Source organism: Anoplopoma fimbria, chromosome 17, assembly GCF_027596085.1.
Source record: "Anoplopoma fimbria isolate UVic2021 breed Golden Eagle Sablefish chromosome 17, Afim_UVic_2022, whole genome shotgun sequence".
NCBI classification, from domain to species: Eukaryota; Metazoa; Chordata; class Actinopteri; order Perciformes; family Anoplopomatidae; genus Anoplopoma; species Anoplopoma fimbria.
Genome location: NC_072465.1, coordinates 29,661,854 through 29,687,971, shown reverse-complemented (window position 1 = coordinate 29,687,971; position 26,118 = coordinate 29,661,854). Strand labels below are relative to the sequence as shown.

General features: G+C 40.1%; 1 protein-coding gene across 1 annotated transcript in view; it reads right to left on the bottom strand.

Annotated features, from left to right (window-relative positions):
- The window catches only part of mmp24 (matrix metallopeptidase 24), a 51,300-nt gene that overhangs the window by 21,829 nt on the left and 3,353 nt on the right, over positions 1 to 26,118 (bottom strand). The window contains exons 2-5 of the mRNA XM_054617038.1: positions 10,654 to 10,802; positions 9,293 to 9,409; positions 1,633 to 1,732; positions 538 to 742 (exon numbers count right to left, since the gene is read on the bottom strand). Of these exons, the coding sequence (XP_054473013.1) occupies positions 538 to 742; positions 1,633 to 1,732; positions 9,293 to 9,409; positions 10,654 to 10,802 (571 nt within the window). The remainder of the gene's footprint in view (positions 1 to 537; positions 743 to 1,632; positions 1,733 to 9,292; positions 9,410 to 10,653; positions 10,803 to 26,118) is intronic.

The following is a 26,118-nucleotide window of genomic DNA, read 5'->3' as shown; positions in this document are numbered from 1 at the left end:
AATACGATACGATACTAAAAGACAACATACGGTACGATACGATACAATACGAAAATATAACATTCAATAGGGTAGGATACGATACCAAAACATAACCTACGATACGATACGATACTAAAAGACAACATACAGCACGATATGATCGAAAATATAACATTCGATCGGTACGATATGATATCCTTTTGATATCCACATAAAGATATTTGTTCTGGACTTCTTTTTATCTTTTACAGATTTACAGAACATACAACAAATAACAACATCACATAGCTTCCATGTAACAAAATGCACAAACACAACTCTGACATTGGCCACACATTGCATCCCCCATGGCCAACATCCTCCATAACCGGTTAATGTTGAGATTTGAATGGCTAAAGGCAGGAATGATTGTGAGCAGATCAGTGACACTAAACACAGCTTTTAAGCAACGTATCTCCCCGGACTGGACCCACCTCCTCTAGAGAAATAAATGAAATCCAGAAGAGGCTGAAGTTCTTAACTGGGCTGAAGCACAAAGAGTCAAACTGGTCTCACCGTCGTGGTTGGCGTTGCCCAGCGTCCAGGGCTCGTCTGAGTCAAAGTGCGTGTCTCCTCCGATGCCGGCGCCGGGGAAGTAGGCGTGGGCCAGGAACCCCCCCTCCCCGTCAAACGGAGAGCTGTCGCCGTGGAAACCAGAGGCGAAGAAGATCATGATGTCCGCCTCCTTACCCTCGTTCTTGATCTCCGAGTACGGCACCTCCTGAACGGTACATGGGAGAAATAAAACAGCTGATGGAGAGACGTTGGAACATATTTAATATCACTTTAATCGTGATGCTACAACAACAACAGATCAGTTATCTCATATTAACAACTTATTTTTTAGAAGTATAAACTTCTGTCATTACAACAAGATGTTTAGTTTATACTATAAATACAATGGTTCCTAAAAGGCTCTTTCAGCTTTTCATCCCCTAGATTTATTATGTTCTTCCATTTGTTTTGATCATTTTTGTTCTATTTTATATTTTTGGATCTTAATATACTGGATGCCTTCAAAAGTATGAAATCACAAACAGTCACACAAACATACTGTTTAACCGGCCCAGTATCATAGCAAGTCGAGATATAGTCATGAAATGCAATCTCTCAGTTTCGTGTTCATGGACACCAATTGTCTGTTTTTTTCATGACGCTCAGCACGAATAGCCAATGGAAGGTCAAAGAGGATCCTTATTCAAGGGGGACACATGAATTAAATGCATCAACATGAGTAAACAACGGTCAGAGTAAGTGATTTACTTTATAATATCCAAAAAGACGACTATTGGAAGGTTGGAGGGGATGTGGATGGGAACAACAATCAGGACTTTCAACCAGAAGACCACATTGTGGTTTTATTGAAGTTTTCCAAACTGTTCGTGACAGTTTTTCTAAACCTAACTGTTGGTTTTGTTGACTAAACCTAACTTTTGCTTTAAAGTAATGACGTCCCAAAAAAATGGTGGACAATTTGTGTCCCTGTACACGAAACCAAAAGATTGCATTTCGTGACTACTTCATAAACTGCCGTGAGACTGTGTTGGTAAAACAGAACTGAGCATTTGTAATAATGTAAAGCTGAAACTATGACACGTAGTTTTCTCTGACCTGGAAGGAGAGCGGAGTGACCGTCTGCCACACGTTGAAGGCCTGTCGGATCGCTCTCTGGGTGTCCTTCTCCCCCACTTTAGGGGTGAAGTTTGATATGCTGCAGGGGAAAAACAAAAACAGAGCATTGAGCATTAAATATGTGAAGAAGACTGCCGGGGTCAGATGGTTGAAGAGATTCAGGTACACCCCGTTCTGACGTCCAAAATAACCACAATTTATGTAACTGACGATCCGACACTCATGCAGCAATTAGCCAGGTGTGTGGAGGTGTAGAAGTAAGTATGGCTTCTCTTTCAAACTTTTAGTTTGAAGTTTAAACTGTATTTATTTAGTAAAACTAATGGATCAATATTCTGTATCAGCCAATACGTAGCAGCTCCCACACAGTTAAGTTGATGCGTGTTCCGCTATAAGAAAAGTCATTATAGAGAAAATGTGGGAGAGGAAGGTATGTGATTACATCTGTCATCGCTCACATCACTGTCACTGTGTACTGTGAGGAAACACTTTAATGTAACAGCCCTTTAAAACCTCTACTTTCTGAGCGAGAGAGAGAGGGAGGGACAGAGAGAGAGAGAGAGAGAGGGAGGGAGGACAGACGGAGTGATTGGCAGAAGCAGAGAGGAAAGGATGGAAAACAAAAGCCAGGACAAGAGAGAGATGAAGAACAGGAAGCGTCGGGATAAGACAGCAGAGCGAGCGGCTGAGTTCATTTCACACAATCTGTCTCTCAACGGGGGACAAAAGCTTTTCATTCCCTCACCGAGAAACACCATCACATTTAGCAATTATTATAATTCAACATTTATACTTGATGCAAATAAATAAGTCTGTCTCGCAAAGAAAGATTTGAATGATCGGATGATGCAGATTGAGTGTAAATGAGATGTTAAGAGGAAAAGCAACTTGTTTCAGCCGACAGCAACCTCTGGTTCTATAAAGTGAAGCCAGTTCTTCCTGTCTTAAAGCTGCATTCTCTCTCCTGTCCACCAGGGGGCGACTCCTCTGGTTGTATAGAAGTCTATGAGAAAATGACTCTACTTCTCTCTTGATTTATTCCCTCAGTAAACATTGTAAACATGAGTTTATGGTCTCAATCTCTAGTTTCAAGTCTTCTTCAATACAGCATGATGTTCATTTAGTAAATGATGCTCCATTTAGAGTCAAACAGACCATAAAGCAGGGGATGCTTTAGGGCGGGGCTACACACTGATTGACAGGTCCACACCAGAGACGTATACGGCGTCTCTACGTCACTCCTCCTCACTCCATATATGGTCACTTCCTGTTAAATGGTTTAAAAAAAACAAGATGGTGACGACCAAAACGCCAAACTGGAGGCTTCAAAACATCCAAAACCCAATGGGCGACGTCACGACGACAACGTCTGCTTCATACAGTCTAATATATAAAATAATTAAAAGTATTATCATTTTGACTCAAACTGAGCCTGTAGAATTGTGGAAGGAAACAAAATATGTAAATCAATATAAAGTAATATTATTACACCAAATAAGGAAATATTGTATGCCTTATATGTTATGTAAGATGTGCATGTATAAATATATTTCACAGGTATCTTTTCTTCTGACCATTGGGATGTTTTTTATGTTGAACTTTCGGTTTGATCAACTCATAAAAGTCAACAACAGAAATTCAAAGAGATTTGTTTTTGCAGGGAGAGCGATGAGTAAAGTTTAAGCCTTTTCATCCGTCTCTCCTGACGGACGGTGTGCTGCAGCGTCGGGCAGCGATGCTCTGAAAACAACTCCATGTGAGTCACATTAAGCAGCCCAACCGTGAGGCAGAAAAGAACATTTTTTTATCCTGATAACGGTAATTTATAAATCTTTTGCTGCCATTTAAAAAAATAAAGAATGTGCTTTTTTTTTGCAATAAATTGATGTTTAATCATATTTTACTGTCTACATGTACTGTTCTGCACTACTGTATGCTTACACATAATTATTATTATTAATACTTCTTTATTATTATATATAATATTTGCTGACAGTGGACACAAGCAAGTAGGGCTGCATATAGTGAAAATGAAGCATTCGATCAATAGTGAGATTCATTGAATTTAGAGACTGAGTCATGAAAAACGTAGTTATTTAAAATGTATTTAACGTATCCTCATATAACGTTTTGTATGATATCTAAATTAATTCAAATTTTTTGTGCATTTTCCTACTAATGTCCAGCAAAATGTGTCAATTTCTGCTCGTTACGTGCATACAGTCTTTTTTAAAATAAACTTCCAACTTCACAGGAAACAACTTAGTTATGTTTAAAAGAATATAATTGTTTTGGTTGAAATAACTACAGAAGTGCCGCTACTGAAGTACAGAAGTCACATGACTAATAAATCAACATTGCCTTCTGGTTCACATGAGATACGAACATCGGCCTCCTGTCTCAAAGATGGCTGGTTGTTGAGCTCATCCACCCTCCTGCTCGTCCTCTGAGTGTGTTAGAGGTCTTTATATTTCCTTCATTCATGATTACGTGGACAACGTACAAAATCATTTCGTTGGATGTCGACTCATTACGGCGCATTACTTTTTTTGTAGGTATAGCTAGGAATGCTGTATGAGACCAGACAGCTTGACTTGCTCGTAGAGTTTTCTACGAGCAGTGTTTTAGATGTCAATAAAGTCGTTGGAAATTGTCATTAAATAGTTGGAAGCCAAAATCGCAATCAAGATTAAAATTTGATTTATTTTGCAGCTCTACAAAACCCCTGAGCTACATTCTATTTTACTGCATTTCATAACTCACTGCATAAATCCCTTTAAAAAGTTTATTTTTAAATCCAACTTTCCACCCTGAAGCCCAGCGCTTGATGTGTGTGTGTGTGTGTGTGTGTGTGTGTGTGTGTGTGTGTGTGTGTGTGTGTGTGTGTGTGTGTGTGTGTGTGTGTGTGTGTGTGTGTGTGTGTGTGTGTGTCAGTCAGACAGTTGTCTGATTTGAGTAAATGGTGTGGAACGTTGACAGTTGTCTGATTTGAGTAAATGGTGTGGAACGTTACGGGAGTGAAGCTGGCCAAATGACCTGTGGCCAAAACACACAGATGGTATTCTGTCACACACACACACACACACACACACACACACACACACACACACACACACACACACACACACACACACACACACACACACACACACACACACACACACACACACACGTCTAGCACTTCAGTTTCATATGCAGAGACAGCAGCCATACACGGCCATTTAAGCAGCAAAATGTGCTGCAGAGAAAAACAAATAGGATCAAATTAAGGAAACGGGCAGTTTGTGAAGCCTCTATTGCAAAATTTGTCGGGTCTCATAAGACAATTATTTGACATTTGCAATTATCCCTAAAATGTCTGTTAAAAGCTCACTTATGCCCAGCAGTGTTCATCACTAATAATACTCATAATTCAAACTGCAATCATTTATTCGCAAATATAAATAATAAGTGTGAGGAGCCATTTTTTGCCCTAAATAACAGCCAGAGACGCATCAATCTGAAAGAAGTGAGTCTGTCTTCACTGCTCGTGGACATAAACGAAACCCCTTTGGATAAATCTGATCAATTGTCTTTGTGAGAACCTGATTAAAGGAGGACGTCATCTCTTGTTGGACACCAGGACGGCAATGAGATGAATCAGAGCCGAGGTCTGAGAGAGAGAGAGAGAGAGAGAGAGAGGGGTGAGTGTGGGTATTCTGTTGCTGGGCGTAGTGGTGTAGTTGTGTGAGTGGCCTTAACAGAATTATCCTAAGTGATGTGTGTGCTAAGTGTGTACAGCCCAGTTTTCCTCGGTAATAAAATCTTGTATATTGAGTATTGAGTCTGTGTAGGACTTCAGCATGATACTGGAAACAGGCAACTAAAAGGAAAGTTATGCTTCATGAAAGCTTTTGCTTTATCACAGCAGTTCACTGAACAAAGACGAATGATGAGAGTAAAGGAGGAGAGAGAGAGTCATCAAAGTTATGAATTCATCCTAAAGGGAAACATGACAATCTGCCTGATGTTGTGGAAATATTTCACTTCACAACAGAAATGTCAACCTCACTGTGGTAATTGGGGAAAAGTCAGGTGATTACCAAAGTCCAAAGGGTTTTATCATCTGGGAAACATGAACATCTGAAAAAACTTTATGGTAATCCATCCGGTAGTTTTTTAAATGATATATCAGTCTGAGCAAGCAGCAACATTCGGTTCTGAAAAGTGAAGCCAAAGCTGAAGTGTCTTAAAGCTGCATTCTCTCTCCTGTCCATAGTTCGATTTTCCTCTGGTTGTATAGAAGTCTATGAGAAAATGACTCTACTTCTCTCTTGATTTATTCCCTCAGTAAACATTGTAAACATGAGTTTATGGTCTCAATCTCTAGTTTCAAGTCTTCTTCAATACAGCATGATGTTCATTTAGTAAATGATGCTCCATTTAGAGTCAAACAGACCATAAAGCAGGGGATGCTTTAGGGCGGGGCTACACACTGATTGACAGGTCCACACCAGAGACGTATACGGCGTCTCTACGTCACTCCTCCTCAGTCCATATATGGTCACTTCCTGTTCACTGGTTGCAAAAATCCAAGATGGCAAAGGCCAAATAGCCAAATTTGAGGCTTCATAATAGCAGTCACAAAGCAATGGGTGACCACGATGTCCACTGCTTGTAAACAGTCTATGATTTGAGCATAAGCAGACCGACCGTCAGACAGACGTTTCATCTCTACAGCTCTGCCTCCAGCGAGGCTTAAAATAGATGAAACAAATCTGATTCTTTGATATTATTTACATTTACATCAGGTCAAAACACACACATCATCCAGAGAGTATCTGCAGTCAGTTCTCTCTCTGTTCCTGCTTTTCGTTCTCTTTCAACTCAGTTTTAATCAAATGTGCTTTGTTGGCAGGAAAGTTAAGAACGTTGCAGCCGAAGCATCAACATCAAAGTGAAGCATCTTTCGTGCGTTTGCTCCGTTTCTGTCTTTCTGCTTCTTTACATTCACCTCTGATGTCCTGAGGCGTCGATGGAAGTTTTTCATTTAAAGATACACAGTTGCAGAATCCTGCAGATACAACATCTAGCAGCGGGTGGTAATTTACATTTGCCAGCAGCTCTGAAATTCCTCTAAATGTCTCTCTGCATTGCTGTCGGTGTCAACGTAACGTTCCGGCTGATCAGAGCAGAGAGGAAAATCCTCCCGTATCATTTTCCGAGTCTGGAATTTTAGCCAACTTTAAGCGAACTACGTTTGTTGCCTCCGGACTCCTTCAGGCCAGCATCCCTCTGAAGTGATCACATCCTATTTAAGATGTGCAGCGTATCCTCATGGAAGTGGTTCATATGATATCTTACAAAAAAGGACTCCTCATTTTTCATGTGCTTTCCTACAAAAGTCCAGCAACCCGTTTCAAAAATAAATGTATGTCTTCACAGGAAAATCAGATTAGGAAAAGATTAGGAAAAATTTGGGTTAAAATAACTACAGAAGTGCCGTTTACTAAAGTACAAAAATACATTTTGTGGACTCATCCACCATGTGTTTTTTGCGGTCTTTATATTTCCTCGTTCATGATTTCATGGATAACATACAAAAGGATTTGGTTTGATTTTTGTTGGATATCTATGAATGACGGTGGGTCATCATTTAAGCCGTCACTGCAGTTTTCTTTGCAACCAGTGAACAGGAAGTGACCATATATGGACTGAGGAGGAGTGACGTAGAGACGCCGTATACGTCTCTGGTGTCGACCTGTCAATCAGTGTGTAGCCCCGCCCTAAAGCATCCCCTGCTTTATGGTCTGTTTGACTCTAAATGGAGCATCATTTACTAAATGAACATCATGCTGTATTGAAGAAGACTTGAAACTAGAGATTGAGACCATAAACTCATGTTTACAATGTTTACTGAGGGAATAAATCAAGAGAGAAGTAGAGTCATTTTCTCATAGACTTCTATACAACCAGAGGAGTCGCCCCCTGCTGGACAAGAGAGAGAATGCAGCTTTCAGACATTTAGCATTGGCTTCAATATTCAGAACAGGAGGTTGCCGCCTGATCTGAATGTAAATGATGTAACCCATGCAGCATTACTCGTACGTCTCCCCTGAAAAACATCAGCCAATACTAATGAGTGTAATTCAAAGGAGACAGCAGAGGCTCTAGAGATAGTTTGGCGCCTCAGAAGAAGAACGATTAAGTTAAAAAACGATCCTGCAGCAGGGCTGAAGACAACACTGACAGCTGATAGCAGGTGAAACACGAGGAGGAGCTTCTGAGGAGGAGCACGTACAGTGAGGGGGAACCAGATAGGACTGTGATCTCACACTGTGGGTTTTATGTGACGCTGTGGAGAGTAATGCAGAAAGCCTGGGATGCCTTCAGTGTCTCGTGGGAGTAGCGTAATTTACATTAGACCCGTGAAGCTGTGAGTCGGGTGGTGTGGTGGAAAAGGAGGCTGTAAAGAGAGAGACAGAGGGGAAAGACCAGTTTCATTTACTGTTGTGTTTTGCTGTGTTGCAAATGAGCGTTTGCATTTTTTCCCCTTGGTGCATAAACCTAACTGTTGGTTTGTTGTCTAAACCTAACTGTTGGTTTAGTTGTCTAAACCTAACTGTTGGTTTTGTTGTCTAAACCTAACTGTTGGTTTTGTTGTCTAAACCTAACTGTTGGTTTTGTTGTCTAAACCTAACTGTTGGTTTAGTTGTCTAAACCTAACTGTTGGTTTTGTTGTCTAAACCTAACTGTTGGTTTTGTTGTCTAAACCTAACTGTTGGTTTAGTTGTCTAAACCTAACTGTTGGTTTTGTTGTCTAAACCTAACTGTTGGTTTTGTTGTCTAAACCTAACTGTTGGTTTAGTTGTCTAAACCTAACTGTTGGTTTTGTTGTCTAAACCTAACTGTTGGTTTTGTTGTCTAAACCTAACTGTTGGTTTAGTTGTCTAAACCTAACTGTTGGTTTTGTTGTCTAAACCTAACTGTTGGTTTAACTGTTGGTTTAGTTGTCTAAACCTAACTGTTGGTTTTGTTGTCTAAACCTAACTGTTGGTTTAGTTGTCTAAACCTAACTGTTGGGTTGTTGCCTGAAACTGCAGATGGACTGAATTGTCTAGCAATAATGACCGACAGAAACAGAAGACAGAAACAAGGCGTCATAGTTATTTAACATCTCAAACAAATGGAGTATTGTTTGTCTTTGATTCAGTAAAGCTTATAATGAATTTAAATATGAGAGCAATAGTGGGAGAAAACGAGAGCAAAGAGTGGGCAGGAGCAACAACGGGAGCTGGGACGCATTCAATATCTCGAGGGACGGCTGTTATCTGCATTAGACCTTTATTACTAGAAGGAGCATCACACAGTGGAGGTTTAACTGTATGAGGACAGTAGGAGAAGATAGAACGAGGTGGAGGGAGAACAAAGAGGAAGACGAGAGAGAGAGAGACGAGTGGGTGGATGTAATGCAGAGATGCATTCAGGGTCCCGTGGGACGGAGCTAATTTACATTAGCCAAGTCCAGACTGTGAGAGAGAGAGAAAGAGATGGAGACAAACAACCAGGGTAAAGGAGGAGGATGGAGAAATGAAAGGAAACAATAAAGATAGAGACAGAATACTTGATATTTTCAGAGAACAAAGGGATGGATAAAAACCTGTAGGAGATCTTTTTATCTCTCCATTTCTGTCCCGTCAGGGCGTAGCGTTTATTCCTCTGCCGCCGGCTGGTGTGAGGATGATCCGGGACGCCACAGCGAGGCCTCCTCATCCACCTGGACACAGAAAGTCACTCTTCAGTTCTCAGGAAGCTGCATCTCCTACAACCATGACTGAACATTTTTAATCTGTGGAGGTTAAACGCAGGAATAAACTTCCCTGATGCTCGGTCCGTTGAGGTTCTCAAATGGAAGTTTACAGTCAAATGTAAATGAGTCGGTTTTCAAACAGTGGACCCTTGATTTCTGACAAAAGCAGCTTCTGTTTCTCGCCGACTGAAATATCAGCTTTAGCTAAGAAGCATAATCCGATGCTAAAACTCAGGAGTTTGTTTAAGCTTTAAGCTGATTTGTTTTCTTCTTTAATATGAACACGAGGGTTTCGTACATGATATGCTAAAAAGATTGAGGGCAACCATGTCTCCTATAAATAACATTTAATACAAATAAACTGCGATTTGAAATTCAAGGGAAGCACACTTCCTTCCAAATGACGGTTGCAATTTTGAACACGTGGTTAATAATGTAAATTGAGACAAAAATGCAACAAAAACGAGACAATCTCCATTCTGCAGCATCTTGCTCTTTGTCGGCTGGAAATAACTTTTTGCTAACCAGTTTGCCATCTTGGAACCAAAAAATGAGCTTTGGGATATTTTCTCTCATCAAATCTTCTCTGTGCTGTTCTTGTTCTCTAAAATATTTATTGTTCTGTTGAAGGATAATTGGATCTTTGGATGACAGTCACACATTCTGCTGCGAGTCTGGAACAATATCCTGATTTCTAACTGTTGGGATCTAATGCAGGTTAAAGGCTTAAAAAAGACCATTTGTGTGTCAATTCCTCACGCTGTGTTACCATGAATCCCTCAAGAAAATCTAGTTTTTTTTCTAATGCCTCCACAGTGGAAAAAGGAATTCAAAGAACGGAGAAAAGTCTTTATGAATGGAAGTAATTTGAGGCAAAACTATATCAAAACATCTGTTTACAAACTCTCACACAACTCATTCAGAATAATCCAAGTCTCATTTATTCCGTCGTAATCTCACTACTTCACAAACACATGCTTCTTCACCAAAACTTTACAATTTAAAACACTTTGAAACTGCAAAAATGCATGTTTTTGTGAAGTAGTTTATTTAAATTCATTAAGACTTTTGTCTGTTTGTGAATTCTTCGTTCACCGTGGAGGCATGAACGTTTCCATCAAGAACACAAGGTAACAGGAGCTGAGTAACTGATAAACAGATGGTCATTGCAGATGTGAATTACTCCTTTAACAAACAGTGGAGAGACTCACTCTATCGTCGTCTCGTCCAGTATTCCCGTCACAGGAATGCCGTAGAAGCGCTGCATGGCGGCCACGGCGGACTGCATGGCCTTCTCCTGCCGCAGGTCTGAAGTTCGGACGTCGTGAGGCAGCAGGTAGCCGTAGTTCTTCAGCCACGTCTGACGGAACGGAGGAGGAAAAGATATGATCAATACAATACAGTTAAATTCAAAAATAGTTCCTTTGACTCAAAATTCAGTTAAACCACTGAAAAAAAGTGCCACAAACATGGAAAACACTGTTTTAGAGCTAACTTATGCTTCAACTACGTTAGTGAAACTGAATGATGAGTTCAAGTTAAGAAAGTGTTAATTAACAAATACATTTTTGTTTTTTCTATGACTAATCGTTGAGTCAGTTTTTCTCCAGTGTTATTGTCTGAAGCCATACAGAAGGATCTCTTTGAATATTAAGAACTAAGCATGTTTGTGAATATTGTTGTGATAGTAAAGATGTCATTTTTCTAGTAATGACTAATTACTTAAACATTAAAAAGCACAATTAAATGACTAGACATCAAAACAAGGGGTAATGCAATGCTATTGACAAATAAAAATGAAAGATATTGATGCGCTTTATTAACTGTAATGAGTACGTTGTTATTTTTTGCTCCACTGACATAATTTGTCACCCAGCAACTTGGTCTGTGCAACTTTCAACTTTCCAATCTGAACACACAGACATGATACACAAACTTTAGTTCCACTGTGATTTAGACTTTACGAGAATGCCATTATTTCTGATGTCCGTAGATTAGAACGTCCATGATCCATTTGGGAATCATACGAATATAAAAAGTCACACATTATAATTACTGAACTATCATCCAGTGATAGTTGTCTGTACATCCATGGGTACGCTACAAACAGGAGCTGCTAAAAGCTAATTCGGGATACTTTAAATGGTTTCATACTTCTTCTAGGTCTTAGAGGTGGGTGATGAAGGATTGTTAGGGTTGTTCAGTTTAGTCTTAGGGTGAACACAGTGTCAGATATTTTAAACCCTGCTGTAAAGGAATAATATTCACAGCAAGTCTTCAAACAACAGACGCTGCATTTCACATCAAGCTTTAATGTGAAAGTTCTCCTCTGATGAGGAAAGCAGATCACGATACAAACAGAGGATAGAAACACACTCTGGCTGTGGAAGACAGAGAAACACAGAGAAGTTTATAGAATATGTCCTCCCGGAAAATATGACGACAAATTGTATTCACACTGATCCAAAATCGATGTTGAATCCACAAGTTTCCTCTGAAGATTACTATTAAATGTCGTATTCTTCACTTTGCAGTGCACCTGTCTCTTTAATATGACATAACACAATCTCACAACCCTCCTGAGAGAGAGAGAGAGAGAGAGAGAGAGAGGTAAACAAGGAGGGAAGAAAGGAAGGGAGGAAACAGAAAGAGAAAAAGAGCAGAAGGGAGATAGATGGGAGGAGGGAGGCTGAGCTCTTCTCTACAGTAGCTCATTAATATTTCAGAGTGTGTGGCAGTCAGTCAGAGCCCAGCAACCAGCAACCAGCAACCAGCAACCAGCAACCAGCAACCAGCAACAACCAGCAACCAGCAACCAGCAACCAAACAACCAGCAACCAACCAGCAACCAGCAACCAGCAACCACAACCAGCAACCAACAACCAGCAACCACAACCAGCAACCAGCAACCAGCAACCAGCAACCAGCAACCAACAACCAGCAACCCACAACCAGCAACCAACAACCAGCAACCAGCAACCAGCAACCAGCAACCAGCAACCAGCAACCAGCAACCAGCAACCAGCAACCAGCAACCAGCAACCAGCAACCAGCAACCAGCAACCAGCAACCAGCAACCAGCAACCAGCAACCAGAGCCCAGCAACCAGCAACCAACAACCAGCAACCAACAACCAGCAACCAGCAACCAGCAACCAGCAACCAGCAACCAGCAACCAGCAACCAGCAACCAGCACTCAGCTCCAACATGAACGTCTGCCTGACAACCGTGACGGACGCAGGGAGGTTACCAGCGCTGAGGGATTCAGTCGGGGGGGAATAAATGTATTCCCAGCTGAGCCTCCAACACTCATAAACCTCATACACACTTTGTCATGTCAGGAAATAGATTCTTAATTTATGTTTCATTCCAAAATGTAATGTAATCATTTGGAAAAAGGGAGGAAAAATGACATGTTTTGATTAAACACACTGGAGATAAACGTGTTAGGAATTTTTTTTTAGGCGTTTTACTACGAAAGTTAAGCTAAAATAAGATAATCCTTTATTGGTCCCACAGCGGGATTGCAGGATTACAGCAGCAGAGAGGAGAGTGCAAACAAGAGACATAAGTAAAAAAACAAGATCAAAACAAGTATTATAAATTAGTAAATAAGTAATAACACAGTAAAGAATAATAAATATGTAACAAAACTTTAAAAATCCAAAATAACTAAAATCTTATATATGTTCAGCAACACGTGGAAATCTTCCCTTGTTTACATAAATACATCGTTTTCCAAATGAACTTCCATCTCTAAAGGAAACTCAATTGGTTTAAGGCAACAAATCAAAAGGTTGAAGAATATATCGTGAAATATTGAGTTAGGTTTAGGCAACAAAACTGCTCAGTTAGATTTTTGGAAAAGATCATTGTTTGGGTAAACGCTCTGATTCGCTGTTAATGAAGTAATCTAGTTACGTGACAAAAACATCAACATTTCATCAACACGTCGTTTCACACGGAGAACAAACAGCGACCTCCTGGCTGAAAGCTCCTCGGTTACGATTACGTTGATAATATACTAAATCATTTGGTGGAATATCTACGAATTACCGTGCATCATTTTCCGTAGGTATTACTACGGATTATGGGTGAGACCAGCCTGGAATATTACAGGGAACAGTATGTAATATAATTACTGTATTAAATCAGAAAATATTTTATTGCAGACGAGCTTACAACAAAATTCAACACGTTAGTCCTAACATGATCTCTTCTATACAATAATGAAAAAACTAAATTAAATTAAAAACACAGAGCTTCAGGCCAGAGTCAACTAAACATGTTTACTACAGCTGTCAAGATACAAGAATCACGCTTTTGAATCAATAATAAGTGTTTCATCAAATGATTAATATTTATTTAGTAATCTCCTTCAACAACTGACTGCTGCATCTTTAAAAGGAGGTTCCAAAGAAAGGTTTGGACAGAGAAACTAGTGTGTCACACACACACACACACACACACACACACACACACACACACACACACACACACACACACACACACACACACACACACACACACACACACACAGCACTCTCTGCAAATAAGTCTCCAAAGACCTCGATACTGCATTAGTCAGTATGTTTGTGTGTGTCTTTATTCATTATGTGCAAGTGTGTGTGTGTGTGTGTGTGTGTGTGTGTGTGTGTGTGTGTGTGTGTGTGTGTGTGTGTGTGTGTGTGTGTGTGTGTGTGTGTGTGTGTGTGTGTGTGTGTGTGTGTGTGTGTGTGTGTGTGTATACTCTGCAGACTAGTGGACCAGCTGCTGCTCGCTCAGAAGAAGCAGTTTGAATTAAATAATTCACCAGCTGCTATTATACAACAATTACTACAGCGCCATCGGAGCTCTGAACACACACACACACACACACACACACACACACACACACACACACACACACACACACACACACACACACACACACACACACACACACACACATAAAGTTTCATATAACGTGAGTGCAGAAACACAAATCACTAGCACTCTCTCACAGCTGGTGGACAGTCACAGAGGAGTGACGAATCAGGGAGAAACACGATGAGATCCAATCAGGAAGTGAACATGGGCGTCTGCATCGTTAAAGTTCTTCGTTTGTGCACGTCCAGACTAAAACGCAACCCCGCATATTTCAAACTATCCGCTACAGGTGTGAACGTGGCAAAAGTTAGACGTTTTAAAACAAAAAACGTAGCAGTGTGGATGGAGCTTGAGTTTTACTGCTGCATCCTGTTGGCTTGTTTATGTCATAAGCTTCGAAGAGTTTTTCATCTTCTTCCCGTTTTTATGTCAAACTACATGCAGTAAAGCATCAGGAAGCAGGAAAGGTTTTCGCCAGGCAAAGTGTCATGGGAGTAAAGTAAAATAAATGCTCTTAATTCATGTTGTCAAGTCTGAAAAGCCCAAAACGTAACACTGTTTCAGGACAATATAACATTTACTTTAAGTTCATCTGTTGGTCACAAAGCAATATGTGTGTGAATACATGTGAAGCGGAGGAATGATTGCTGTTCATAAATCCTTCTCTGAAACAACAGAATCTACAACCAATATGTAGGAGAGCGTTTGTAAAGCACAAAGTCAAACTCAGCCATGACAGTATGAGAGACAACGCTGTTATTGTGGTGAAACGTTTAAAAGCATCAACCTTCTGCCTCCAAACATGAGACATCTCCATTCCTCTCTTCTTCTCTCTCTCTCTCTGTTTCTTTTTAGACCACTCACCTATTCATCTCCATAGATTACATAAAAACAACCTAATCTAAATTCTATTCTATAAACCAGAACATCTCAGTGCAGTATTTTTGTTTGTATCCGTTGCCACTGGAAACCACATAAAACCTTTAGAAAACGTTCACAGGGACACTTCAAAGTTTTCATTTTCCTTTTGGTTCAAAATGTCTCAAACTAAACTCGTATTCACAGAATGATCTCGTCAAACAAAGGCAAGCATGGCCGCCCCAGCTGCTAGTGTATGCTCCATAGCAACCGCCAACCAATGAGGAACTACTCTATTGTGAATATTTATTATTTATTAAGAAATTGGAATGTGTCTATAACTTTCATATAATATATAATCACAACATACCACGACCTCAGGATGTTATTTTATTATATTTAAGCCCTATGAGAAACAGTGATATTCTTCTGTTCAGCGTCTCCTTTGTACCCGTTTCCTCTGTGTGTCTGTCTGCATCCACGTCCACCTGTCTGTGGACCTGATTGGTCCGTGTCTCCGTCTGTCTGTCTGTCTGTCTGTCTGTCTGTCTGTCTGTCTGTCTGTCTGTCTGTCTGTCTGTCTGTCTGTCTGTCTCTCGGCCTGTCTCTCTCTCTCTCAACCTGTGCGTGTCCTCCGTCTGTCTGCAGTGATAAAAATAGTCCTCGTCTCCCCTGTTAAACTATTTATCATCTCAGCGTGAGTGCAGCGGGTGCAACTCGCCCAACTTTCCCCCTTCAGAAGCAGGAAAGGAGAATGTTTTTGCTTGAAAAATAAATGATTCATTGATAAACAACTTGGTGACCAATGGTGAATCAATGAATCATTTCAGAACACTTCTTATTATGGAGCCCAAAATGTTTTCCTTAAACAATAAACTACATCGTTTATCACAGACAGAAGAAGTCCTGCATCGAAAATGTCAATTAAATAAAAATATGCCAGTATCAGATTATTTTTTACAATTTTTGCATGAAAAACTTTATGAATGATTCACCAGTTATCAACATTGATGCAGGTGAATTCTATTTCTATCAATTCTTCATTTTAGCTCATATCTTGGTATCCACGACAATCAGCGTGTTTTTTTTTACATGCAAATAGAAAATGTGCATAAAAACAGGTTGATAGAAACTTCATGCAGTCGCAGGTACAGTTGGTTGATAATAAAAAAAACAGTGATGGAAGATTCAGATTTTTAACCGAAGTAAAAGTAGCAATAATGCAATCTTAAAATTAAATAAAAAGGAAAAGTCCTGCTTTGAAAAATGTAATTGCAAAATCAAGTATTTACTTAAAGTATAAAAAGTATTAAAAGTAAAAGCACCCATAATCATTAGCTATGGCTCCTGGGACTGTTACATTCATGTGTACTCAGCAGTTTACGAACTTGAAGTTTGCCGAAGTTGATCTGAGCTACAACCACAAAATAAAAAGTCTTATTTAATCACGACCTCTGAGGATCGTTAGTCAGGAGGGAACTTATCGCTCCGGACTCCCGGCGGCTTCACGTCTTCCAGTTCTGCAAACATCAATGTACAATAATAAGATTCCTCTGAGGACATCCAAAGTCAAACACAGTCTGAGATGTTGAGCGGCGACTGATTAATGAATGAAATCACGTTGGTCGTGGCACCCAGAGAATCCGCTGATGTGGTTTTTCTATTTGCACGGAGAAATGAAAAAGGCGACGCGGCGTCGTTTTGTCAGAGAGGATTTCACCTCGTCGGCTGAGGACGGGGAATCAAGAGGCAGGTTTGCAGATGTTTGGTAATGAGATGTATTCCCACTCGGCAGGAGAAGGCGATGCAGAGAGACAATCCCTGACGAGATCAAATATGATATGATAAACTATGGGTTTGTTCTTTCCTGTGCAGCGACATAAATACTCTTGTTTCAGGTTGATTTATATAATAAAGTCGTTATCCCGCTGGACAAAAAGCTCACGAACATCTGGCCTTTGGTCTTCAGTTGGAAAGGTTATCATCATCATTCACATACGGGACGAACCACTCTGCTGTAGGAGTGCAACGGATCACTGAACTCACGGTTCTGATCGTATCACGGATCAAAGTGATCATGATTCGGACCAGCACAGATCCAGGATCACGTCTTTCTTTTGCTCTCCGGTGTGTCTAGCGTGAGTGACGAGAATAAACACGCGATCCAACACGACACTTCTAGAGATGCACCGGTCCGAAGTTGTTCGTCTCTAAATACGTTTTGAAGGAAATGTAATGCCGTAATCTGATTACAATAGGTAATGTTAATCATCCTATCATGCAAGTCACAAAATGTAACAATAAAATATCTTCTCATGACAATTAAAGCATCATTTAAGTTTTTATGGTTAAGGTGTGTGGTACAGGAAGCTCTTGGTCTTCGTTTAATACAGAAAACAGTCTGCAGACGTTTTAGAACATTAAACTGGAAACCATTATCTATCTGTGCTTTTCTTTCTAAATCTAACCAACAACACAAACACACTTCGTCCTCTTGCGTCTACAACCCTCTCTGTCTCCGTCTCTCCAGCAGGGATGCATTTGTTCAGAAAAGCTTTTCTACTGTGATTGTTTCTCGTCCGTCAGTGGAATGAGAGCGGAGCGGCTCAGGCGCTTTCTGAAGAGATTGTAAAAAGCCCGACTGGTGGCTTAAATCCTGGCTTTCTGGCATCTTGCTCGGAGCAGCAGGAGGCAGCGGAGAGATTTAGGGCTCGGCTCTGTGAAGCTCGGCTGATAGACGTTTGTGGTTTGACGAATACGGAAAGACAGTAAATACATGGGAGGAAATGTCCTCGTGTGTTGGTACTTACAGCACCTGAAGTCATTTTAAAACACAGCATCATTATGATAGATTTTCACCAAACTATCCTTTTTATTCTCTCCATTAATCAAGTAGTCTATGAGATTTGTTTGATTTGTCACATCTCAGATTATTATTTTTGTACAGGCCTGGTGTTGCGTTCATTGACAGCCGTTTCCTCGGTCGTAAGAACAACTGAGACGATCAGTGCTTGTGCTCATCCTTCACATGTCCGGAACTGAGAGCGGATGAGATGAAACGAGGGCTCCGACAAATGGACAATTAAAAATATAGAATGCATTCAAATTGATGCAGCACATTTTTTTTATGTATTTCACCGATCCTTGTCAAAACCTTGAGCCTACATTACCCACAATGCAACTGACCACAGACATTTGCTTATGTCTTTATACACCTGGAAACAATGTTGAATATTATTTTTTATTTCTTTATCATTATGAATTACTTATGGATACATACATCAACTATTCAACTTATTGTTTCACTGCTTGATTTTTTGCAGAAAGCCGTTCCACAGACTCACCAGGGATCCCTGAGGTTGGACCTGGAGAAGTTTGCATATTTGAGAAAGACTAAAAGCAGAATTAGAGCGGGGACTGTAGGAGTGCTGACTATGAAATGTAGTAATAGAGTCAGAACACAAAGAGGGTTAAGGGTTCAACTCCCACCGGGGCAATACAAGCTTCAAATGTATGCAGTCTTGTTGTCGTGAGGCACTTTGGATAAAAGCATCCGCCAAATGGTTTGCTGTCGCTGTCGGGTGAAGATCCGCCGTCTTTGAAATGTCAAACTTTTCAGAAAACCCCTAAAATAACATTCCTGTTTTTAGTTTGATGACAGTGCAGTTTGGAAGTTTGTCCCGTGGGTTTAAATAGAGTTGTGTTAAACCCAGGAGTCAGTGGGTGGAGAATTTACTTTGAATTTCTATATATGACTTGTCAGCATTTATTATAAAGTAGCAGTTGTTTTTCTACAAAACGAAAAGTTTCAACATTGTTTTGAGGCATAAAAACGACTTTCATTTTGAGTTTCATTCCAGTAAAGTTGTTCTTAAAAGGTCATGAACATTTCTCGGTTGTCTTAAATATTATTTTCATATTCTTTACTTCATTGAGTGCTTCAAACTTTTGATATCTTGTTCAGTTTCTTGTTGCTGCACAAAATGTATTTTTTCGTCAATTTGCATCTACACAGTTACTAAGCAACAATCTTTGTGTCTTTCTTTCTTTCCAAAAAGTCGCGTCAATGTAGCTGCCGTTTTCAAAAAATCTGAAGCTTCAGATTAAAGATGCACGGATTAAATAATCATAAAATGAATCTAATAATTACTGATAAGCATCACCAGAAAAGCACCACCAACACTGTTTGACTGACAGGTGACCTCTGCAGAGGACACGTCATGACAGCATTACTGCACGCTAAAACAAAGGTTTGGTTTCAGAGGCGGTCGTGAGGCGTACGCTGTGTGGAGCGATGAGCGGCAGACGGGTGAACAGATTTATCAACAGATCGATGGAGAACTGACGGATGGAAGGAGCAGAAGAGGAGGAGGAGGCCTGGAAGACGGGTGGAAGTGGGAGTACTTGAAGCGCTCCAGACAGCTGTCACCTATTTGATTCTTTTACTGCTCTTCAGTGTTCAGACAGGACACTTCTAAAAAACTCTATATCTTTATATTCACACTGGATCAAAGAACTTGTGTGTGAACGACGTCGCTCGTAGTGACAAACCCAGAGAGCTCACCTCATCTCTAACGGAGACTTACAGTTATGAAATGTAGCAGTCTATACTGACACCAGTGAAATTCAACGATTCAGGATTTTCTGGATAATATAATATATAATAATATACATGTGTGTATATATATATTTCCAGATGTGCTTCTATTCACCTTATTCTTTGCCTGATCTAGGGCGCTTATGCATTGCATCATTTGGTGATTGTACTTATGTTGTAGCAAGGGTCCGATAACTTTCTTAGCGTCGCCAGCTTTATCATCCTTTACTTGCCAAAAAAAATGTTTTTCAGCTGTAGAAAAAGTGAGAAAAATATTTTTTATAGGCGAGAAAGTCACCATTTAGATTTCCAATATTCAATTAGATTCATTTTTATTGCCTTGTATGCCCTCATGAAGTCATATGTGATCAATAATGAGATCAGTTTATCCAAGTAACGCCTTTTTGGGAATTTAAGCAGACGTCTTTTGGCGCTGTGAGGAGCTGCTGGCGGCGTGAGAGCAGCCGCTCGGCGTTACAATGAACATGAGGACATTGTTTGTGTCATAAGAACCAAGTCTACTGCGTGTTTAACCATAAATACAATCAAGAACCACCGGTTTGGCGATAGCTAGCTAGCTAAACAGTTCATCTAAAAATCGAGTTGAATCAACCGAATATTTCAGCTAATTATTAAAACGCTGTCTACATGTTCTTTTGTGTGCAGAAAGGCGTACCGATTGGCTTCAGTACCTTTGTAGTTCCTTATAGCGGAGCCATCTTCACCAAGATACACTACAAGTATTAGAAATGTCCTCATATGTGATTTTAGTCCACATCGTAATGAACCCAAACATCACTCATTGTTTACAACGCTACTAGCGATAAACAGGAAAGAACTAATCCGAATGCATCACAACAAGTGAGAGAAATGAGGTAGCACGAGCTGAATAAAGGCTCAGGTTAGCTTCCCCAGCTCCCATATTGTGATAATGAACTTCTCCTAACTTCTTAAAGTAATTTAAAAGGGACCTGCAGGGTGGTCTGCCATTTGATAAAGTCGGATGCTCAACTGGGAGCCATTGGTGTTGAAGAAACTGGTCCAGCCTGCTCTCACCAGTTTAAATGTTACTTGAAGTCTCTGCTTCAAGGCTTTATAAAAGGCCCAAATACCTTGACGCAAAAATGTGTAATTTTACTTTAATTTTACAGATTTTTCATGTAAAAATACTTGAACTCTTTATAAAATCAAAGCTAAAAAGCTGTATTTTAGTTATGAAAAATAAATTTAGATCGGTCAGTTATTTTATATTATTTTACACTAGTTTTTTGACGCCCTAGCTGCCAGAATATCACCGTTTTTATACAGTTTTATACACTGAGACACATGCAGATATGGAGGCAACTTGCAGACTCGAAACAGAAAGTCTGCAAATGAACCCTTTCTGATGGGAGGAAAATATGCAAACCACAGAGCTGCCCTTTAGATGCCTTTCAATTAGTCCAAAGTCCGAAAACAATATCCCCAAAACTAATACAGACAGACAATTCAATTACTGTATGATCAGTAATGAGCATTATGGCGCTACACGAGGATGAGCTGAACTAGCTGCAGGCACATGGTATAATTAAATTTACAGCTCGGTGTGAAATTGTTTCCTCTTCCTGCGCTACCACAGCGATCAAACGTAATCCACTCTCCACGTCCTTCTGCGCTGCACCCAGAGAGCTGCAAGATGCTTTCTCTCCGAACAGACACAGCCCTGCCTGATATTCATTTTTAATAAGAGCTGCGCTTGCGTGTCCGTCCTGCTCACTATCTCGTGTTAAGAGGCTCCACTGCGCTGCTGGATCCGTGACTTACTGCTCGACGTGCTGCAGGAATGCTGTGTTTTAGTTTCTGGCGCGTGTTAAAAATGATCTGCAGAGCAGCTTAAATGTTTGTGCTGGAGATTATGTGACAACATTAGCTTTAAACAGTGGAAGTCTCCTGTTTGTCCACAAAGTCAAATCCCAGTTTGTTTATCGTTTTGGATTCTGACATGAACTTAACAGAAGATGCAAAGAAATAAAATATATTACGTAAAGAAATAAAGTAAACAAGAGCTAACTGAATTATTTGTGAAAAGCAGGGACTATGTGGACTAGACTGACTCAACCAGGATTTTTGTTATCGTGCAATTCTGCTTTATCACCAATGCTTAATTCAAAGTGTTTCTTTATAAAGTTTTACACAGGGGTCATTCTGCAGAAAGGGTGGAATCTGGGTAATAACGATCTGCTGATATTGATTCCTCCTTTCATACCTAAAACTTAATTAATAACATTAATTAACTTCTAAACTTGATGAATCCACAAAAAGTTGAGCTAATGTATTTTTATTATCTTTAAACATTTTATGGATTAATTATTGTGCTGTTTCTTTGTCATTGGTTTTACCTATGATGTAAGCAATGTTAAATGTTAATGCTTTGTTCTTAAAAAAGCAGAGCAGTTGAATGACGAGACCAAGAAAAAAACGATGTGATTATTTACATTTATTAATAAAACCGCACACGTTAAAACAACATGGAGAGAGTTTGTGGATTTCTCTTAAATCTTGTTTTAGGACCAACCACTAAAGTGACTTCAAACTAGCTGTGACTGAAAACAAACTGCTGAAACATCTTAAACTCTGACACAGTTTTAATAACGACACACAGTCGGTCATGATCAGTTTATAATAAAGGAAAAGGAAACTATGAAGAAAGAAATGTGACAATGTCACACTTTTATATGAAGAGACAGAATTCACCTGCAGAGTCTCACTTTACGCAGATGACTCAGTTTAGTTTATTACAGTTTATGTATATGTACAAAAACATACAAAGATTTTAAAAATATTTCACTACTAGCTAATTTATCGTGTGCCGTCCTTGGAAAGATCAATCGTCCATCCAAACATATATACAAGTTTCAATCACTACACTCAACCCTATACAAAATAAATGCAGATCCCAATTGTCAAAACTAATTATAGATAATGAAACGAGATCGCTGCACTTTTTATGTCAAACTCCTGCCAGGTGCAAATGTAAAGGGAATAAAAATACATTCATGCTTTATACCTTTAAAGGTGTAAACATATCCATTCATTCATAATATGTATACATCAAAATAAATGTTATATTAACATTCTCTTGTTCCCACCCTGCTGACTGTGGAAGAACTTGCTGTCCACGCTTTCTCTGATTTTAAAGTTCCTTTAGCCTGTGTCGCTTTGTAACTCTTTTACATTTACTTCTCCTTTTGTGATGCTTTTCTCTTCAGCTCACCACATTTTTATTCTTTCAGTAGCTACCTTTTCTGCCTGACGTTCAGTCTCCTGCTGCAGTATTACACAACTTGTCCTCTTTTTTCTTTTTTCCTGCATTCTTTCTTTCACAGGGCTTTTAGCACATAAGGCTGATCTTAAAAAACAAAGATCCAGTAAATATTAAGGAGGCAATTATTATTTAGGGTTGTGTATTGACAATTATAAAGGGGTTATGATTCAATATATTGCAACTTTTAAATTTTATTTTGCTCATAATGTTCATTGATGAGAGATTATTCTAAAGCCCCGACCTTTTTTTTTTTTTAAACTCACCTGCAGGACTTCTTTCTTTTGTTGTTGTCTTTCTGCTGCTTTGATTTATTGTGCAAACAAATTAATCTCAAATAATCACGAGTAGCGTTTGTTCACTCGATGGAAGGTAATGAAAGACAGTTAAGTGAGTCAGTTTCTACTGTGCAGAAGCAGCAGCCAGACACGGTGATGCATATCATGAAAATGAGTATATTCAATTATTTAAAGGTAAGTAGTTGGTTGAGTCACATCCCTGCTTCTAAGTACTTCAAACTGTTCTTCACATGTAGTTTGTCTCTGGCTGCGTACAAACAAACAGCACAATACCCTCATCAAATGCACAATGACAACTCATCTAATTGACAGCTGCAGCTTGCACGGAGCGTGCTGTAAGGAGTGTGTGTGGGCGGGCGAGAGAGAGAGAGAGAGTAACAATGGCTGGAGAGGAGGGAAGTGACATAAAACAAAAGTTGAGACGGATGAATAAAAGAGGCAGAGAGAGGAAGGACGGAAAAACAACGAGGCCGTCGATTAAAAGGCCAAAACGTTCTGAACAGGCAAAAAAAACAATAGATGTGTTTATGAAAGTCCTTAAGACTGCTAGTAACACCTCCCACACGCTGCACGCACACACACATCTGATAAGTGCAGCATTGCTGGCTCATTTAGCCCATTTCTCGGGGGTAATGTTCTGTTTACACCCCGGGACCAGCCTCCCCCCCGAGCTCCTCTCCTCTTGGGAGGAAGGAGAAACAAGAAACACGCTCTCATCTTCTGAAAACCATCAACTCCGCTGCATCTCTGTCATCGTCACAGTCATCACCGTTATTCATCTGCACCTCCACTACGACTTCGTTCTGTTGACAGGTCCAGTTACACTGTCGCCGTCGTTGTCATCGTTATCATCCCCAGCAGCTCTGCAATCATCATCACCACCATCGTCGTCATGCTGGCAGGGACGTGCGGCCATTTTGAGGAGGTCTCTTTGTCACGAGGAAAGTGAGAAACTAAAAAAGTGTGGTGGAAAAAATGAAATACTGGCTTCGTATCAAATCCCACCAAATCCATCCTGCTCTTCTGTATCTCAGTGTCTCTGTTCCATCAAATGCAGATAGAACACTTACAACACCACTCACTGACTCTTCTTTAAAGCTGCATCAAAGCCACTTTTGATGGACAGCGGCCACTGCCTCTACTATTGACAGTCCTCGGATGCTAAAATGCTAAGCTACTGTAGCAGCAGGGCAAGTGGAGAGGTGTCATGAAGTTAGCAAACTATCTTAAGCTCTATTGGCACAGGACTGGAATCACCACGTCTACAAACTGTTGTGTGAGGATACGTCTTTTATCTCGTTGTTTTTTGTGTGTAAAAGCCATCAGATTCTCAGTATGGTTCCATCTCAGTGCTCAAACCCAGCAGCAGGTTTCAGGATGAACCCAATGTACACTGATTGCAGAAAAAGACTATTAAAATAGTGAGTAGCCCGAAGCAATTAACCATTAAACGATCGACGTGTTTGACCCCGTCATCATCCAGCCCTGGTGCTCGGGAAGCAAAGAACTAAAGAATCAGAAGAACATTCTCATTAATCTCAAGATGCCTTGAAACACTTTAACAAACACCAACGACACTCAAACAGCGTCTTCTTATCAATGAATCCATGAATTAAAATCATTTGGATAATCAATAACACTGTTATCATAATAATAGTAATGCATTTAATTTGATTAGCGCAATTAAAAATATAAACGGAACCTCAAGGTGCTTCACATACAAGACGAAACAATTACACGTTAAAACTAAATCATTTACACATAAGAATGGTGCATTTCAACGTTGGCTTAATCTGCCGTTTGACAATCTGCACAAAAAGGCTGCTGAACAGCTTCAGCCTCCACAACGGTTTATACCTGACAGCCGGAAATATTCCGTCCAAAAAACACAAACATTAGTAGGTTCTGACCCGTTGTGTAAACAGGCAAACAGACAAAGGAGCACGGACCAGTGAGTCAGACAAAGACTTGAACGCCTCCTCTCTCTCTCTCTCTCTCTCTCTCTCTCTCCCTCCCTCCCTCCCTTTTCAGCGGGCCTGCCGAGCTCCTGAGCTGCATCTTCCCTCGGTGATCGCGGACGCTTCTGTTGTCACTACAAGCTGAAGGCTTTACGGTCGTTTCATGACCTCGCTGTGTACATACACCCTAACTGTTTACAAGAAGGGACTCAGATTCACTCAGAGTTATCTCCCAGGAGCTTCCACTATAAAACAGTTTACCTTAGACACAGCTTTAATCAAACCTTTTATTGCAAGTCTTGGAAAATCGCATCTCTGCCCATATGAATAATTTTGATGTGAAATATTCACATTTTCACGTTGTTTATTCGTCACACCCCGGTGTGTCAGGGCTTTAGGTATTGTTGGTATCAGATTGGTGCTAATACCAAGTTTAAGACCAAAACAGTCCAAACAGCAGACGGTCGGAGCAGTTTTTTTAAGTAATTGGGGAATTTTTCTACCACCGTGTCTGCAAATACCTTCCTGATTTCAAGTGTTAATTGTAAAAGGTGATGTCACTTTACAGATCACTATTACACCTTGTACCGTAGCACGTACAATGTGTTTGAAACACCTCAGCATGTGTGTCTCTGCAGACATCACCAGGACCTTTAGGAGGAAGTTTACTCCCAGAAAAACAACTTTGAGCTTTGTTACCTCATTGCCTCCCAGCATCAAAGCGTGATTCAAGCTTCACAGCAGCTTGCAGGTGAAGCAAACGAGTGAACGAATGATCAAAACAGGTGTTTTCA